The sequence below is a fragment of the Cyclopterus lumpus genome, chromosome 2, assembly GCF_009769545.1.
Source record: "Cyclopterus lumpus isolate fCycLum1 chromosome 2, fCycLum1.pri, whole genome shotgun sequence".
Taxonomy (NCBI): Eukaryota; Metazoa; Chordata; class Actinopteri; order Perciformes; family Cyclopteridae; genus Cyclopterus; species Cyclopterus lumpus.
In genome coordinates, this window is record NC_046967.1 from 158579 (window position 1) to 178514 (window position 19936).

Below are 19936 nucleotides of genomic sequence, written 5' to 3' on the forward strand. Positions count from 1 at the left end.
CCCGATGACGTCATCATGTCACCGCCCGATGACGTCAACATGTCACCGCCCGATGACGTCATCATGTCACCGCCCGATGACGTCACCACCTGATGATGTCATAGATACATCAGAAACTTTTTTAAATTTAAAAACATTGTTACACTATTAATATTTTAACTGTAGCTTTCAAATTAAATTGGTTTTCTTTACATTAAAAGCACAATAACATTCAAAGTACCATAATTATTTCACAATATAAATAAATTACGAGCACGCAAATTTATTAAATAAGAATTTCTCCTTTTCTGACCATCACTATCATAGTCAAAAAGCCCAAAGAATAATCGTACAATAGTACATGAATATAATATTCTCTGATTCACATCTTTATTTAATCTTCAAAAGGAAACAACAAACGCACACCGGAATGAAACGTGGGAAAATCATTTTTAGAATGTTTTGTTCAGAATAAAAAGATACACACACACACTTGTTTATTTATATATTTCAACATAAGCATTCAGATGGACATTGTATCTACGACAGCCACTATGAGTAAAACATCTAATATATATATATATATATATGTGTTTTTTAATTTATTTATTATAGATCTGTTTGTAATTATGTGGTTTTGCATAAAGCCTCACAGTAATAATGACTTAGTGATGTTGAGACAGTGTCGGCTATAATATTAATAATATAGAACAATAACACGTCTATAAAAATAGAAGAAGTTCAGTTCCTCTCGTCGGCAGCGAGGAGGACGGCGGCGGCGCTCTTCTTCGCTTCCTGCAGTAACACCGCCGCTCGTTTCTGAGTCTGCAAACAAAACATTCATCACAGTTAATAATTATTATTCTGGATTCATTTCAACAAACACACTCGAAGAGCACGCGGATGAACGTACAGCCATCTTGAAGGCGTCGTCGGTGACGTCTTTGAGGTTGATGGTGACGTTGTAGTACGCTCCGAAAACGGCCGCCTCCAAAGCTTTAGCGGCCACCTGCAGACACAAACTTCAAATTAAAGGTCTATTTAACGTTTTATTTTGAAAACAGAAGACTCCAAAGCTTTAGCTGCCACCTGCAGCCTTCAAAATAAAGGTTTATAAGGTTTTATTAAAATATGTTGCCTGTAATTTTTTGACAAAAAATCAACGTATCCTATTTTACTTCTTGAACTAAAGAAATATTTGTCAGTTGTTTATCACCTGAGCGTCCGACTTGCAGGCGATGTTTCCGTAGACGACCATTTCCTTCAGAGGCGACCAAAGGACGCTGATCCTGTCAGCCAGAGCCAAGGGCACGGCCACCGCCCGCTGCAGCCCCTCCTGCATGGCAGTTTCTCTCCTGATTAAAGATGATAGTTTAATATCCAACGTAAACTATATATTAACTTGAATAAACTGTGAATGTATGACACTCCACATACAGTAAGTGTTTAATAACGTACGTAAACATTAATCTTTGTATTGATTATAAAGGTGTTATAATATTCTTAAGAAGCACCTCGTCCTCTCCTCTGAGGTATTCTTGGGCATCTTCAGCGCCGCCTGCAGCAGAGAGACAGATGTTACATATTGATAACGGTAAAAGATGTAAATGAAGAAGAGCGGCATTAGGACACCATGTATAAAGTACTATAAAGTATGTACTACTTTATACGATGGTGTATACTACCATGTAGCTGCTGAAGGCCGTGGAGTCAGCGTCCACCATCAGCAGCAGCTCGCTCGCGGCCTGATGGAACGGAGGAATCAGCCTCCTCATCACGCCGTCCAGCTCCTCAAACTGCTTCTTCCCGTACGTCATCTGACCCACCATGGCGCCCAACGCTGCCCCCTAGGCACGGAGACGTGTACTGCTTTATGCATACTAGGTCATAGAGCGGCGTGTACTGCTTTATGTATACTAGGTCATACTACGATGTGTACTGCTTTATGTATACTAGGTTACACAGCGACTTGCACTGCTTTATGTATACTAGGTCATACTCCTTTATGTATACTAGGTTACACAGCGACATGCACTGCTTTATGTATACTAGGTCATACTACGATGTGTACTCCTTTATGTATACTAGGTCATAGAGCGATGTGCACTCCTTTATGTATACTAGGTCATAGAGCGACGTGTACTGCTTTATGTATACTAGGTCATACTACGATGTGTACTCCTTTATGTATACTAGGTCATACTACGATGTGTACTCCTTTATGTATACTAGGTCATACTACGATGTGCACTGCTTTATGTATACTAGGTTACGCAGCGACTTGCACTGCTTTATGTATACTAGGTCATACTACGATGTGTACTCCTTTATGTATACTAGGTCATACTACGATGTGTACTCCTTTATGTATACCAGGTCATACTACGATGTGTACTTCTTTATGTATACTAGGTTACACAGCGACATGCACTGCTTTATGTATACTAGGTCATACTCCTTTATGTATACTAGATTACACAGCGACATGCACTCCTTTATGTATACTAGGTCATAGAGCGATGTGCACTCCTTTATGTATACTAGATTACACAGCGACATGCACTCCTTTATGTATACTAGGTCATAGAGCGACGTGTACTGCTTTATGTATACTAGGTCATACTACGATGTGTACTCCTTTATGTATACTAGGTCATACTACGATGTGTACTCCTTTATGTATACTAGGTCATACTACGATGTGCACTGCTTTATGTATACTAGGTTACGCAGCGACTTGCACTGCTTTATATATACTAGGTCATAAAGCGATATGTACTATTTTATATATACTAGGTCATAAAGCGATGTGTAATGCTTTATATATACTAGGTCATACTGCGATGTGTACTGCTTTATGTATACTAGTTTACATCATGATGTATACTCCTTTATATCAACTACTTTACATCATGATGTATACTCCTTCATATCAACTACTTTACATCATGATGTGTACTCCTTCATATCAACTACTTTACATCATGATGTATACTCCATATCAACTACTTTACATCATGATGTATACTCCTTCATATCAACTACTTTACATCATGATGTATACTCCTTCATATCAACTACTTTACATCATGATGTGTACTCCTTCATATCAACTACTTTACATCATGATGTATACTCCTTCATATCAACTACTTTACATCATGATGTATACTCCTTCATATCAACTACTTTACATCATGATGTGTACTCCTTCATATCAACTACTTTACATCATGATGTATACTCCTTCATATCAACTACTTTACATCATGATGTATACTCCTTCATATCAACTACTTTACATCATGATGTGTACTCCTTCATATCAACTACTTTACATCATGATGTGTACTCCTTCATATCAACTACTTTACATCATGATGTGTACTCCTTCATATCAACTACTTTACATCATGATGTGTACTCCTTCATATCAACTACTTTACATCATGATGTGTACTCCTTCATATCAACTACTTTACATCATGATGTGTACTCCTTCATATCAACTACTTTACATCATGATGTGTACTACTTTATATAGACTACTTTACATCATGATGTGTACTCCTTCACATCATGATATATATACTAGTATAATGAGAGTATTCTGGCACCAGAGCAGCGACAGCAGCAGAAACCGATCCTCCACCAGGAGCCGCCGTTCGAGCCCCGACACTCTGAACAAACTGCTGCAGAGACAGAGACACCAGCCGGTGGTCCTCCGGGGACCTCACCATGTACCTGCACAGGTAACCACCTTTAACTGGACGCCAGGTTATGAGACACACACACACACACACACACACACACACACACACAGTGTACAAAGACTCACTCTATGATCCTCTCCTTTGGGTTAAACGAGCCGAGAGAGTCAAGGCCAAGTTTACTGACCACCTGACGGCACAAAGAGACGTATTCCTCTTTCACCATCATCTACAGTTAAAGTAGAAATATAAATATATATATATATATATATATAATATATCTCGTCTCTCACCAGCCGGACTTTGTGCTCCTCTTCAACAATGAAGAGTCGGTCTCTCTGGATGTAGAAGTCAGCCGAGTCCAGCACGGCCTTCAGAGGGATCAGACCTACAATCTGAGAGCCCACCACCGGCAGCTTCAGGTCCTGAACACATCGATCAATGATCAGAGAATCAGTCGACTTCTACTGGTTGAATCTAACTTGAAACTGTTTTTGACCTCTGACCTCAGCTACCCTGCAGACCTCCTGGTGCACGGTGTGGAGGGGGGTCAGCTCGTAGTCCAGGATGTTGGTGGACACCTGGGCGATGTTGGCCTCGTCCAGGTACCAGCCCATCCCCTGCACCTTCTGCAGCAGCCCCGGCTGGCCACGAGACAGGGAGGTCACAATAGGTCAAGTAGAGGTCACTAGAGGTCATGAGAGGTCAGGGAGAGGTCACTTGATGTCACTATAGGTCAGGTAGAGGTCACTAGAGGCCAGGGAGAGGTCACTTGACGTCACTATAGGTCAGGTAGAGGTCACTAGAGGTCACTAGAGGCCAGGGAGAGGTCAGGTAACCTAAAGATGGATTATTAATAGTCTCCCTGGTCATTGAATTAAATTAAATAAGAATTTCCCCTTCACAATCCGAGTCAAAAAGCCAAAAGAATAATCGTACAATATTACATAAATATAATATTCTCTGATTCAAATCTTTATTTAATCTACAAAAGGAAACGTGGTAAAAATCATAATAATAAAATCATAGTAATAATAATAATAATATAGAACAATAACACATATTAATAGAAGAACGAGGAGGTCTGTGGCGGCACTCTTCTGTTTTTTATATTTTCTATTAAATGATCCATTGAATGTATTTAATAGGATTAACGCTGTAAAACATTCTGAGGTGGAGAACAAACAGAACAGACATTGAGAGCTCTCAGCATGCACCTGGTCTTTCCCTCGGCCCTGCTCCCTGATGTCCAGGGCGATGCGGTGCGCCTGCTCCTTGGTGGCGATCAGGTTCACATTGTAGGCGATGAGGAACTTGCGAGCGCCCGTTACCGTGGCGCCCCACGACGGTACAAACACGGCAGGGCCGAAGTCAGGTGACCAGTCCTCCAGTTCCAACTGGTGGAGAGAAAGACAATAAAACAATGGTGAAGATCTTCTGCTTTCACTCCACATGCTTACTGGTCTCCTACAATTCCCACAATGCATTGGCTGAAGACAATAGCAGAGTGTGTGCTGTCTCACCTTGTCAGGTAGAGCTTCGTACTCTCCGCTTCGCACAGACGGAAGACTTCTTCTGGTTTCCTTTCGTGCTGCTTCTCCATAAAGAAACACTGAAGACATGAAGTGCTTATTAACCCCGATGGTAACGTATATGGAATAATATTATAGTTAGTAAACAGTTATTAACCAGTTATTACCCCAATGTTAACATATGGAATAATCAGCTAATAACCACCCATCATTTTCTAGATGGAGATGGACGTTATTATAATTATCACATTTATTATGCAGACATTAGTCGGTTATTAATAATGTTTTAATCAGTTTTTAATCAGTTTTTAATCCCTGTCCCATGTCTCCTTGCCCCTGCCTTCTTGCCCCTGCCTCCTGTCTCCTTGCCCCTGCCTCCTGCCCCTATTGACCCTGCCTCCTGTCTCCTTGCCCCTGCCTCCTGCCCCTATTGACCCTGCCTCCTGTCTCCTTGCCCCTGCCTCCTGCCCCTATTGACCCTGCCTCCTGTCTCCTTGCCCCTGCCTCCTGCCCCTATTGACCCTGCCTCCTTGACCCTGCCTCCTGCCCCTATTGACCCTGCCTCTTGTCTCCTTGCCCCTGCCTCCTGCCCCTATTGACCCTGCCTCCTGTCTCCTTGACCCTGCCTCCTGCCGTGGCCCTGCTGAAGCACCTCCTCTCTTTCTCCTTCTGTTTCATGGATTGTGAAGGTCTGGATCGTGGTCCGTGCCTACTACTCATTATTCATACATTCTGTCATATTCATTGAATGTGTAACTCTGTTCATTCTGTACACATGACATCTATTGTTCATCTGGTCACATGACATCTATTCTTCATTCTGTACACATGACATCTATTCTTCATTCTGGTCACATGACATCTATTCATCTGTCCATCCGGGGAGAGGGATCCTCCTCTGTTGCTCTCCTGAAGGTTTCTTCCCTTTTTTCCCTGAAAGGGTTTTTCTGTTTCTTGGGATGTCGTATGTGTACAGATTGTAAAGCCTTCTGAGGATAATTTGTAATTTGTGATTCTAAATAAACTATACTAAATAAACTGAATTGAAATTGAATTAGTCATTTATTAATAATGTATTAATAGTTAAATAATTAGTTATGAATAATGATTGAATACATTATTAATCAGTTAATAATAAGTTATTAATAAAACATTAATCGTGTCTTAATTAGTATTAACGCGGTACTTCACCGGGGACGTGCAGCATCTCTGCCAGTTTCTGTCCGAACTCTTTAGCGCAGTGGACGCAGTCGTCCATGGAGACGTTCTGGACGGGGATGAAGGGACAGACGTCCAGTGCTCCGGTCCGAGGGTGCTCACCTGAACAGGTAACACACACACGTCAGCTGTTTCCTGTTCTGAGGAGGAAGTACCTGCTCACCTGAACAGGTAACACACACACGTCAGCTGTTTCCTGTTCTGAGGAGGAAGTACCTGCTCACCTGAACAGGTAACACACACACGTCAGCTGTTTCCTGTTCTGAGGAGGAAGTACCTGCTCACCTCAACAGGTAACACATGTTTCCTGTTGGACCTGCTCACCTCAACAGGTAACACATGTTTCCTGTTGGACCTGCTCACCTCAACAGGTAACACATGTTTCCTGTTGGACCTGCTCACCTCAACAGGTAACACATGTTTCCTGTGTTACCTGTTCACCTCAACAGGTAACACATGTTTCCTGTTGGACCTGCTCACCTCAACAGGTAACACATGTTTCCTGTTGGACCTGCTCACCTCAACAGGTAACACATGTTTCCTGTTGGACCTGCTCACCTCAACAGGTAACACATGTTTCCTGTTGGACCTGCTCACCTCAACAGGTAACACATGTTTCCTGTTGGACCTGCTCACCTGAGTGCTTGCTCATATCGATGAGGCTGAAGGCCTGCCGGGCGGCGTTCAGCGCCCCCTCCACCACGGCTGCAGGTGAGCCCACGAAGGTGTAGACTGTCCTGTTGGTGGAGGCCCCGGGGTCCACGTCCAGCAGGCTGCAGCCCGCGGTGCCGGAGACGGCTGCTGCGATGGCATCGATCACCTGAGACAATAATCAATAATCATGTTGAATGTTTATTATTCATATTTATGAAGGTCATATAAAAGCAGTCTGTTTCAGAAGCAGGTAAAAGTTAATCAGAGTACCATTGAGTAGTTTTACTTCTGTTGAGTATCTATAGTCTGATAGTACTTGTAGTACTAAAGAACACGTTGAGCGACAGCTGACTGGGTATGTATATTATTCATATATAACAGTGATTTTAAAACAAATTAAAGAGTTTAAATATGACTCACCTCTTTGTTTCGCCCCTCTGAGAAGTTGGGGACACACTCCACCAGTTGAGCCATGACGTCTGAAACTGAATGAAGAGTCTGCAGGTCTAACTCCACCCCCCCAAACCGTCAAACCCCTGTCCTCTCAGAGTCCAGAGAGCTGAAAGATTAACTCTAAATGTGGGTCAGCTGACAGAGTACACAGCGTCTCTACTTATTAACACAGTGGTCTTCCAGTACTCTGATGAACCGCCACACTCTGGGAAGCCAGGGTCAAAGGATAGGATTACATGTCAGGATCAAAGGTCAGGGTCCGACGGATCCTGGGTAAGTTCAATGTTTTAGAAGTTAAATTTGAGTGAGGACAGAAGGTCAAATGTAGGGAGGAGACATCCTTCATAGTGGTATTAGTATTCTGGGTTTCTACACTTTAATGTTCACAAAACTCTGAATCCACCTGTACTCACCCTCCATGTCTGAAATGCTCCGGTCAGCTGATGTCGTTCATATTCAGAGCACTGTGACATCAGGATTTATGATATTCTTCTAGTATTTATTCATCACTTACAGTTACTCAGCCTGCCTCCTGGATACTTGTTGGGGTTAAACATTAGACAGTCACACGGTGAAGGGTTACTCAGTGTTAGATGGATCTCTGACAGCTGATTGGTTCAGAGGGAAAAACAACCCGTCCTCCTCTTTGTTGACTCAGAAGATCAGAAATATTTCTGTTTTTTTGTATTTTATGTCCAACAGAAACATCTTCTGATCGCATCAAACTTTATTCTGAATTAGAACATTTGGAAAATTCATATAATATTATATATACTGTATCTATATAATATATATATATACTGTATATATATACACAAACACACACAAACATATGTAGATGTGTGTATACACACACACACACACACACACACACACAATTCAATTCAATTCAGATTATTTTATGTCATGTGACCAGATGAACAATAGATGTCATGTGACCAGATGAACAATAGATGTCATGTGACCAGATGAACAATAGATGTCATGTGACCAGATGAACAATAGATGTCATGTGACCAGAATGAACAGAGTTACATAAACATTCAATGAATATGACAGAATGTATGAATAATGAGTAGTAGGCATGGACCACGATCCAGACCTCCACAATCCATGAAACAGAAGGGAGGTAGAGAGAAAGGGGGGCGGGGCATCAGCAGGACCAACGCAGGAGGCATCAGACAGGTCCAATGGACCCTATGAGACGTGAAGTCACAACGACTCCGGGGGGGAAGCAGAGTTAATAAGGTGCAATGGAGAGATGTAAATTCATCCATAAGGAGAGAGAGAAGAGGAGATAGGTGCTCAGTGTATCCTAAAACATCCCCCAGCAGCCTATAAGCCTATAGCTGCATATCAAGGGGCTGGACCAGGACAAACCTGATTCAGTCCTAACTATAAGCACTATTAAAGAGGAAAGTCTTAAGTCTATTCTTAAATGAGGTGAAAAGATGCAGAAAAGCTGGTTCACGCGATGAATTTACATCTCTCCATTGCACCTTATTAACTCTGCTTCCTCCCCGGAGTCGTTGTGACTTCACGTCTCATAGGGTCCATTGGACCTGGAGGTGTCTGAAGCTGGTGAGCCGGCCTCCCATTGGCCCTGCTGATGCCCCGCCCCCCCTCCTCTCTACCTCCTTCTGTTTCATGGATTGGAGTTCCATTCATACATTGTCATATTCATGTAATGTGTTTATGTAACTCTGTTCATCTGGTCACATGACATCTATTCATCTGTCCATCCGGGGAGAGGGATCCTCCTCTGTTGCTCTCCTGAAGGTTTCTTCCCTTTTTTCCCTGTGAGGTTATTTTTGGGGAGTTTTTCCTGATCCGATGTGAGGTCAAAGGTCAGGGATGTCGTATGTGTACAGATTGTAAAGCCCTCTGAGGATAATTTGTAATTTGTGATATTGGGCTATACAAAATAAACTGAATTGAATTGAATTAGGAGGTCATTTGGAATTTTCAATTTGAACCACTAGAGAACGTCCTCTAGTGGTTCAATGTGTCCAGTGAGGAAATCTATACTGTATGTATATATGTATATGTATATTTATATATATATATATATATATATATATATATATATATATATATATGTGCCTCCATCTCCATCACACCTGATATAGGAGAGAGACACAATACCCCTACCACTAGATCACGTCCTCACTGGAGACCTTGAACCACTAGATCACGTCCTCACTGGAGACCTTGAACCACTAGATCACGTCCTCACTGGAGACCTTGAACCACTAGAGGACCAGAGCACATCCTCACTGGAGACCTTGAACCACTAGATCACGTCCTCACTGGAGACCTTGAACCACTAGAGGACCAGAGCACATTACATTACATTACATTACATGTCATTTAGCTGACGCTTTTATCCAAAGCGACTTACAATAAGTGCATTAAACCGTGAGTCCAAACTCAGAACAACAAGAATCAAGCAAGTACAATTTCTTCAATAAAGTCAAACTACAAAGTACTATCCGTAAGTGCCATTTAAGTGCTACTAAAGTGCTATCGGTAAGGGACATTTAAGTGCTACTACGGCATTTAAGTGCTACCTATTCAAGGTATAGTCGAAAAAGATGTGTTTTTAGTTTGCGACGGAAGATGTAGAGACTTTCTGCTGTCCTGATGTCAATGGGGAGCTCGTTCCACCAATGAGGAGCCAGCACAGCAAACAGTCGTGATTTAGCTCGAAGTGAAGGAGCTACAAGCAGATTGGCAGAAGCCGAGCGAAGTGAACAGGCTGGGGTGTACGGTTTGACCATGTCCTGGATGTAGACTGGACCCGATCTGTTCGCAGCACGGTACGGAAGTACCAGTGTTTTGAAGCGGATGCGGGCGGCCACCGGTAACCAGTGAAGGTCGCGGAGGAGCGGAGTAGTGTGGGTAAATTTCGGTCGGTTGAAGACCAGTCGAGCAGCTGCATTCTGGATGAGCTGTAGAGGTCGAATGGCATTAGCAGGAAGACCTGCCAGGAGGGAGTTGCAATAGTCCAGCCGTGAGATGACCAGAGCCTGGACCAGAACCTGTGCCGCCTTCTGAGTGAGAAGGGGTCGGATTCTCCTGATGTTGTAAAGCATGTACCTACAGGAGCGTGTTATTGCGGCAATGTTGGCAGTCAGGGAGAGTTGACTGTCGAGCGTCACTCCGAGGTTCCTGGCAGTCGGAGTCGGAGCCAGCACTGAGTCGTTGAAGTTAATAGATAGGTCGTGGGTGGGAGAGCCTTTTCCTGGAAGGAGGAGAAGTTCAGTCTTGTCCGGGTTAATTTTCAGGTGGTGTGCGGACATCCACTGAGAGATTCGTGCTGCTACCCGTGCTTCAGATTGGGGAAACGAGAGGATCAGTTGGGTGTCGTCAGCATAGCTGTGGTAGGTGAAGCCATGCGAGCGAATGACAGAGCCAAGAGAGTTGGTGTACAGAGAGAAGAGAAGAGGACCAAGGACTGAACCTTGAGGGACCCCGGTAGTCAGAGGACAAGGCTCAGACACAGATCCTCTCCAGGTTACCCGGTAAGAGCGGTCGGTGAGATAGGATGAGAAGAGTGAGAGCGCGGTGCCTGAGATACCAGGTCCTGGAGGGAGGACAAGAGGATCTGGTGGTTCACTGTGTCAAAGGCAGCGGAAAGGTCTAGAAGGATGAGGACAGAGGAGAGAGAGGCTGCTCTAGCAGTGTGAAGCTGCTCAGAGACAGCAAGGAGGGCAGTCTCTGTTGAGTGGCCTGTCTTGAATCCAGACTGGTGGGGGTCTAGAAGGTTGTTACAGTGAAGAAAGGAGGAGACTTGGTTAAAGATAGCTCGCTCTAGAGTTTTGGAGAGGAAGGGAAGGAGAGAGACAGGTCTGTAGTTGTTGACTTCAGATGGGTCGAGAGTGGGTTTCTTCAGGAGAGGGTTGACTCCGCCTCCTTCAGAGAGTTGGGGAAACAGCCGGTTGAGAGGGAGGTGTTAATGAGATGGGTGAGAAAGGGAAGAAGGTCAGGAGCAATGGACTGGAGAAGGTGAGAAGGGATGGGGTCAAGGGGGCAGGTGGTTGGGCGGGCAGAGGTTACTAGGGTAAGAACTTGATTGGGAGACAGGGGGATAAAAGAGGAAAACAAGGGGGAAGAAGGTGAAGTTACTGGAGGTGTAGTTGAGGAAGATGGATTAGTAAATGAAGAGCGTATGTCGTCTATCTTTTTTGTAAAGTAGTCAACAAAGTGGCTTGGTAGAAGGGTGGAGGGAGGGGGGGGAACAGGGGGGTCAAGTAGGTTGGAAAAAATTGAGAAGAGCTTTTTAGGGTTAGATGAAGAGGATTCGATTCTGGATTGATAGAACACACTTTTGGCTGCAGTGATGGACGCAGAGAAGGAGGAGAGAAGAGATTGATAGGCAAGCAGGTCACTGGCGTGTTTGGATTTTCGCCATTTCCTTTCCGCTGCTCGCATTGTGGCTCTCTCGGCGCGCACCGGTTCGGACAGCCACGGAGCCGGAGAGGACTTGCGGACCTTTCGAGTCGTAAGAGGACAGAGAGAATCAAGAGAGGACGACAGCGTAGAGAGAAGAGTGTCAGTGGCGAAGTTAGGCTGCATAAGTGCGAAGGAATCGGTTGAGGGGAGGGCTGACAGAACAGAGGAGGCCAGAGAGGAGGGTGAGAGGGTACGGATGTTGCGATGGACAGGTGCAGAGTCCGTTGTGGGAGGGTTGTCAGTTCCAAAGAGTGGGAGAGAGTAAGAGATGAAGAAATGGTCAGAAACATGAAGTGGAGTTACAGTGAGGTTAGATGTGGAGCAGTTTCTGGTGAAAATATAGTCAAGGTGGTTGCCAGCTTTGTGAGTAGGAGGGGAAGGACTGAGAGAGAGAGCAAAGGAAGACAGTAAGAGTAGCAGGTCACATGATTTCTCAGTCTGGATGTTAAAGTCACCCAGAAGGATGAGCGGGGGTCCATTTTCTGGGAAGTTTGAAAGGAGGACGTCTAGTTCTTCCAAGAAGTCTCCAAAGGAACCAGGAGGACGGTAGAGAACGACAATGGTTAGATGAACCGGATGAGTAACCGTCACTGCATGAAACTCAAAAGACAGTGGGGTAAATGGAAGCGGGTAGAGAGCAAAACTCCATTTGGGTGAGATGAGTAGACCTGTGCCACCACCCCGACCAGAGGGTCTGGGTGTGTGGCTGAAGGAGAAGGCCGAGGAGAGAGCAGCAGGGGTTGATGTGTTGTCTGGTGTGATCCAGGTCTCAGTGAGACCAAGGAAGTCCAGCGATTGCTTGATAGCGAAACCAGAGATGAAGTCCGCCTTGCGGTTAGCTGACTGGCAGTTCCAGAGGCCCCCAGTGACGAGGCGCTGGGTCTGTGTAGAGCGGGTTGGATAAATAAGAGAGGAGGGATTTTGGTGCATGTGTGACCGAGTCCGCGGTCTGTAGTATCTACGAGTAGATGTGCACACAGTTATGGAAAGAAAACACATTATCACAGGGAAATGTTTATACTCAGCCACCACCGAAGACTCCAACTTCCTCACTGGAGACTTTGAACCACTAGATCACGTCCTCACTGGAGACCTTGAACCACTAGAGGACCAGAGCACATCCTCACTGGAGACCTTGAACCACTAGAGGACGTCCTCACTGGAGACCTTGAACCACTAGATCACGTCCTCACTGGAGACCTTCAACCACTAGAGCACATTCTCCCTGGAGACCTTGAACACGTCCTCACAGGAGACCTTGAATCACTAGAGCACGTCCTCACTGGCGACCTTGAACCACTAGAGCACATTCTCCCTGGAGACCTTGAACACATCCTCACTGGACACATTGAATCACTAGAGCACATCCTCACTGGAGACCTTGAACCACTAGATCACATTCTCACTGGAGACCTTCAACCACTAGAGGACCAGAGCACGTCCTCACTGGAGACCTTGAACCACTAGATCACATCCTCACTGGAGACCTTCAACCACTAGAGGACCAGAGCACGTCCTCACTGGAGACCTTGAACCACTAGAGCACGTTCTCCCTGGAGACCTTGAACCACTAGAGGACCAGAGCTTGTCCTCACTGGAGACCTTCAACCACTAGAGGACCAGAGCACGTCCTCACTGGAGACCTTGAACGACTAGAGGACGTCCTCACTGGAGACCTTGAACCACTAGAGGACGTCCTCACTCCAGACAAACATCTGGCTTCTACATCCACAAATTGGCCTCATTAGACTTTAAAAGCTCACTATGTTTGATAAAGTTTGTCAGAAACTAAAGAAACGTGTCCAAATACCTATTTAATTTGTATTTGAATTATTTATATTTATATATTTCTGCTGTTACAGTTGGAGACATGCTGATGTTTCAGAAACATTTTAGAAACTAAAACATTCATTTAAAGATGCAGAGTCCTCCGTCTCTAACGAGGTGAGAACTAGTGGGTGGACCTAACAAGGACCTAACCACCAGTCATGAAGAGGTCCTGGCCTGGTCTCTGGTTCTGGTCTTCCTTTGTGTGTTTGCTTTGGTTTCAGGATGTTTATAGGGGGGTTCGTTCTAGAGAGTTAGGGTTTGTTCTGTTTTCCAGTTTCACTTGATTTGGATTAAATAAGTGAAACTAAAGTAAACATGTTTTCTTTGAGGACGGTTTGTTGTTTATTGTTGTTTACATAAAAAACATAAAGCTGTCTGTTAGAGTACCTCATTAGTTTAAACATGATCATATATGTCAGCTGAAGGTTTCATTACTGAACACAATAAAAGCAGATGTCACATCATGTGAAGCCTCGGCTGCAGGGGGGTTTGCGGTGGAGACAGGGTGTGGAGTCTGGAGCAGATTAAGACCTCAGTGTGTGTGTGGGGGGTTCTCCACAGAGAGAGAGAGAGAGAGAGAGAGAGAGTGAGAGAGAGAGACAGAGAGAGAGAGAGAGAGAGAGTGACTAACATTTTCAGGTTTCTGAAAGATTCAATTTCTAAGGTTTGTTTACCTTCTTTGTTCTGCTAGGTTTCCCAGCATGCATCAGGAGATCAGCAGGTCACATTAGGAGATCTCTGGGCTCTCTAGTTTCACTGGTTTCTCTGTTCACCAGTACCAGGACCAATCAGCAGTGGTGTTTTCCATCCATATATACATACAGTATATATATATACATACAGTATATATATACACGTGTATACGTATATATGTATATAGATATATGTTTGTTATTTGATGCTGAAAGAGAACATGAAGTACTGAGATGAAGTAGAACATGAAGTACTGAGATGAAGTACTTGTGAGTAAAAGTACTTGTTACATTTATCATGTCCTCCATTAGACTCCCTGTTACATAAGCCGAACCCTTGCAGGGGTTTTCCTGCTAACTGGACCCAGACCAGGACCTGCAGCAGCTGTTATTAAAACACACAGCGGGCTCACGTGGGGCCTGTCCGGCTCAGGGCCCCCTAAGGGGGCTTCGTGGACTGACCATTATATTTTAAAAGAGTCTTTTTTAACTAATTCCTTGGCCTATAAAGGAGGACCGAGAGATGTTTACTGCCTCGTGTCTTCAGATCTTTATAGGCCATAGCCCGAGGCAACAACAGTCCACATGAGTCCACATGAGTCCACAAGGATCTGAAGGCATAATCAAAACCAGCGAGACATGCAGAGCCAAACCCTCAGATTCAGATCCTCCTCCTGGGACTTCCAGTCTCTGCTCAAACCATCAGGTTCTCTTTTGGACCTGGTGCCGGTCTGCTTAAGTAATCAGGGTCCTGGACCCGGCGGGCCCGGTTTGGACAGCGCTGATTAAGTGATGTCTTTTGGAAGAGATGTTCAGGTTCAAACTTTTGTTTCAAACTCTGAGTAAAGAATCTACGAGAGGACGAACACACAACTGACTTCACTGTGAGGAAAACGAACACACAACTGAGTTCAGTGTGAGGAAAACGAACACACAACTGAGTTCAGTGTGAGGAAAACAAACAAACAACTGACTTCACTGTGAGGAAAACAAACAAACAACTGACTTCACTGTGAGGAAAACAAACAAACAACTGACTTCACTGTGAGGAAAACAAACAAACAACTGACTTATACTGGCCTAGTGACCGGTACAGTATGGTATGTTCATAGTTTCTATCAATTCAGAATTTATATCTGAATTTTCTGAGTGTTTATCAAGTTTAGTCCTTAAAACTGATAAGGTTATTATTGCAGGAGATTTTAATATTCATGTGGATATTGACAATGATTGCCTTAGTACTGCATTTATCTCATTGTTGGACTCGATTGGCTTCTGTCAGAGTACAGAAACCCACTCACTGCTTTGGCCACACCCTCCACCTTGTTCTTACATATGGCATTGACATTGAGCATTTGGAGGTCTTCCCACAGAACCCTCTTCTGTCAGACCATTACCTCATAACTTTTGAGTTTATACTCCCGGAGTATACACCGTTAGTCAAAAGTTTCTACACCAGATGTCTAACTGACAGTGCTGTAGCTACATTTAAAGAAGAGATTCCTTCTGCATTTGATTCAATACCACGTCTCAATGTGACGGAGGACTCCTGTGCTAACTTTAGTCCGTCCCAGATTGATCATATTGTCGATAGTGCTACAGGCTCACTGAGAATGACACTAGACTCGATAGCCCCACTGAACAAGAAGACAGTGAGGCAAAGGAGGTTTGCTCCCTGGTATAACCCTCAGACCCGCGACCTAAAGCAAACTTCACGAAAGCTTTAAAGCATATGGCGTTCCACCAATCTGGAAGAATCACGCTTAGTTTGGCGAGATATCCTTAAAACATATAAAAAGGCCCTCCGTAATGCCAGAGCAGCCTATTACTCATCAGTAATAGAGAAAAATAAGAACAACCCCAGGTTTCTCTTTAGCCAGGCTGTGTCAGGATCTGTATTTATGTGTTGTGTTTCCTGTTTTATTTTGAAGTCCCCGTTCCTCGTGTGCCCGGAGTCCGGACCTGGTGGTGGCTGATGAGCTGATGGAATGATGAGTTGATGAAGCTGATGGATCCGTGGAGACTGGACGGAGATGGGGAGGTGGAGGGGTGCTTAACAGCAGCATGAAAGAACTGAAGGTAGAGAGACAGTCATATTTAAATGAGACAGCAGCAAGATGATTGGCTAGCCGTGTCATTGTTTCCGTGTGCTTATTGGATAGAGGGGATCAGCTGATCTGCGCAGCTGGTGTCATGATTGACAGTGCAGAACGATGACAGCAAGTCAACAATGAGTGAGCATGTGTGAGGAATGATTGGCAGGAATGTGAGGAATAGATGGCGGGCTGAGGGGTATGGTCTTCCTGTCTGAACTTGCGCTAGAGCTCCATTTCAATCAGGGAGAGACCAGTTAGATAAAGAAAGGATGCATGTTTATTGTTAACAGATGATATGAAATGATGAAGTCTCAGAGTCTTTGGCGCTTGGACTCTGCCGGGAGATTTGCAATTGAGGGCCGACTGCCCCGATCAGCAACGAGATAGATCCCCAAAAGGAAGTAGACCACAGCTTAAAATCTCCCCCAAAAGAACGTTTACTTACCGATCGGCAATGAGCTGGTAGCGAATGATCGATGATGGCATGAGCTGCTAAGAGATGAGGCATAACAATGAGCATGACAGAACTTTGAGGTTAGGCGATTAGAATCTGCGATATACCATGAATGAGTTAAACATGAATGAAGCACTATGATGACTAGGCCGCACTGGCCTGAGCATGATTTTATTCATTTATTTTCCTTGGCCAGCAATGGCTTGGAGACAAATGTCCTGCTTGCAATGTGTGGCTTGGCCGGCATTGGCTGACGGTCAGCAGTGACCTGAATAGCAGCAAGTTGAGCTGGAACTTCGTGGCTAATGTCCTGGAATGACCGCAAGACATTTTAGAGATTCCCATATGGTAGTAGAATACCTGGATGTGAATGATTAGCTGAATACGTGATTAGTTGAATTAACTGATTGAATCTTATGAGTCATCTGACTGGAAATGACGGATAAATGCAGCCAGAGGGCGCCGGTTAGCAAAATTGGCCGGCGCACCACCACCAGTATATGCTTGCATTGAGATGTGGGCAAACGTAATATTGAGACTTTTAGATGCGATAACATGCAGTAGTAAGACCGCAAGCTCGAATTACGAGTTTAAGGCAAGCATCCTGGTAGACTCCCTGCGATTGGCACGGATGCCGGTGAGATTGTGCGGCAACGTGTTCATGCATCAGACAAAGTGTGGAGATTCCACTTCGACCTGGTTGACGGAATCCTTCTGGCTCTGTTGGCTCCGGCTAGTGAGACATGATGTGACCGGTTATTGGCATGACTGGGCGAAAATAGACATGAGTTTGGCGTGGCGCTCTATGGTGGGCCCAGATTGTTGCAGGCATACTGAGAGTCGTGCTCTCGGTATAGCTCTTGTAGAGTTCCCGGGACGCAGTGTAGCGTGAGCTGCCATTCGGATTGGCATTCGTATCTCCTGCGTCAACATCTCCCTGTGCTCGATCCTCTCCGCTCGTTCGGCTCCCTTGCTCGCATGAGTCACTTCCTCCCGGCTGTATATCCCTTCCGGCACTTAGCATTGAAAACCATTAGAAGCGGTACCGGTTGCCCGAGAGAGATGCAATGACGGGGCTTTGTATGGTGATTTGTATTGGCTGGAGGGCTGGGTGCCCTGCTGTGCTCGCTGGCATGCCATGGCTGGAATGCGTGTCCTGCTGGTGCCGAATGATGTAGCTGGCAGTAGCTAACGGGCTGTGTGCCCTGCGTGGATGCGTGATGCGGCCGGCAATGGCTAGATGTAGCCAGCAATGGCTAAAGGCTGCGTGCCCTGCTTGGATGCGTGATGTAGCCAGCAATGGCTAATGGGCTGCGTGATTCAATTCAATTTAGTTTATTTTGCCCAATATCACAAATTACAAATTTGCCTCAGAGGGCTTTACATTCTGTACACATACGACATCCCTGTCCCAGGACCTCACATCGAATAAGGAAAAACTCCCCAAAAATAACCTTTCACAGGGAAAAAAGGGAAGAAACCTTCAGGAGAGCAACAGAGGAGGATCCCTCTCCCCGGATGGACAGATGCAATAGATGTCATGTGTACAGAATGAACAGCATTTACAAAGTTACATAAACACATTACATGAATATGACAATGTATGAATGGAACTCCAATCCATGAAACAGAAGGAGGTAGAGAGGAGGGGGGGGGGGGGGGGGGGGGGGGGGGGGCGCATCAGCAGGGCCAACGCGGGAGGCCGGCTCACCAGCATCAGACACCTCCAGGTCCAATGGACCCTATGAGACGTGAAGTCACAACGACTCCGGGGAGGAAGCAGAGTTAATAAGGTGCAATGGAGAGATGTAAATTCATCCATAAGTAGATAGAGAAGAGCAGATAGGTGCTCAGTGTATCCTAAAACATCCCCCACCAGCCTATAAGCCTATAGCAGCATATCAAGGGGCTGGACCAGGTCAAACCTGATTCAGCCCTAACTATAAGCACTATCAAACAGGAAAGTCTTAAGTCTATTCTTAAATGAGGTGACTGTGTCTGCCTCCAGGACTGAAAGTGGAAGCTGGTTCCATAAAAGAGGAGCTTGATAACTGAAAGCTCTTGCTCCCATCCTACTTTTTAGGACTCTAGGAACCACAGGTAGCCCCGCATTTAGTGAGCGCAGCTCTCTAGTGGGGCAATATGGTACTACAAGCTCCTTAAGATATGATGGTGCATCACCAATCAAGGCTTTGTAGGTGAGGAGAAGAATTTTAAATGTGATTCTTGATTTTACAGGGAGCCAGTGCAGAGCAGCTAATACAGGAGTAATGTGATCTCTTTTCTTAGTTTTTGAGAGTACACGAGCTGCAGCATTCTGGATCAACTGGAGGGATTTAAGAGACTTATTAGGGCAGTCTGATAATAAGGAGTTGCAGTAATCTAGTCTGGAAGTAACAAACGTGTGAACCAGCTTTTCTGCATCTTTTTGAGACAAGATGTGCCTGATTTTTGAAATGTTACGTAGATGAAAAAATGCAATCCTTGAGATTTGCTTAACGTGGGAGTTAAAGGACAAGTCTCGGTCAAAGATAACGCCGAGATAACGCCCTCTTTTAGTCTTCTCGCTTTTTAGTTTATTTTTTCCTTCTTCTCTTTCCTGCTTCCCATCCCTCTTGTCTCTCCTCTTTCTTGTGTTCCTGTTACTCACCCGGGGCAGGAGAGTTTCTGGTGGGGCATCTCGCACAATGCAGATTATGTTGAATCCAGAGTAGAGGGAGGACGGCGTCTGGGAACCTCTGACGGTGATCCTTAGGAAGCCCCCCGATGGACACGACTTGTGGGAATACGGCAACGCACAATGGGAGAGGGTTTGCCTTAATGCTGAGTGAGCATGCTTATTGAGCTTGAGATGGGGTCAGCA

General features: G+C 44.9%; 1 protein-coding gene across 1 annotated transcript; it reads right to left on the reverse strand.

The window, feature by feature from the left end:
• Positions 1–537: 537 nt before the first annotated feature.
• Positions 538–7603, reverse strand: ftcd (formimidoyltransferase cyclodeaminase). The gene is made up of 14 exons (XM_034553503.1): positions 7514–7603; positions 7076–7259; positions 6413–6541; positions 5213–5301; positions 4907–5086; positions 4196–4333; positions 3983–4114; positions 3818–3879; positions 3597–3723; positions 1665–1826; positions 1494–1537; positions 1196–1334; positions 893–988; positions 538–804 (listed from the first exon to the last, which is right to left on the reverse strand). The coding sequence occupies exons 1-14, from the start codon at positions 7565–7567 to the stop codon at positions 721–723; spliced, it is 1620 nt and encodes a 539-aa protein (XP_034409394.1). The 5' UTR covers positions 7568–7603; the 3' UTR covers positions 538–720.
• Positions 7604–19936: the final 12333 nt, after the last annotated feature.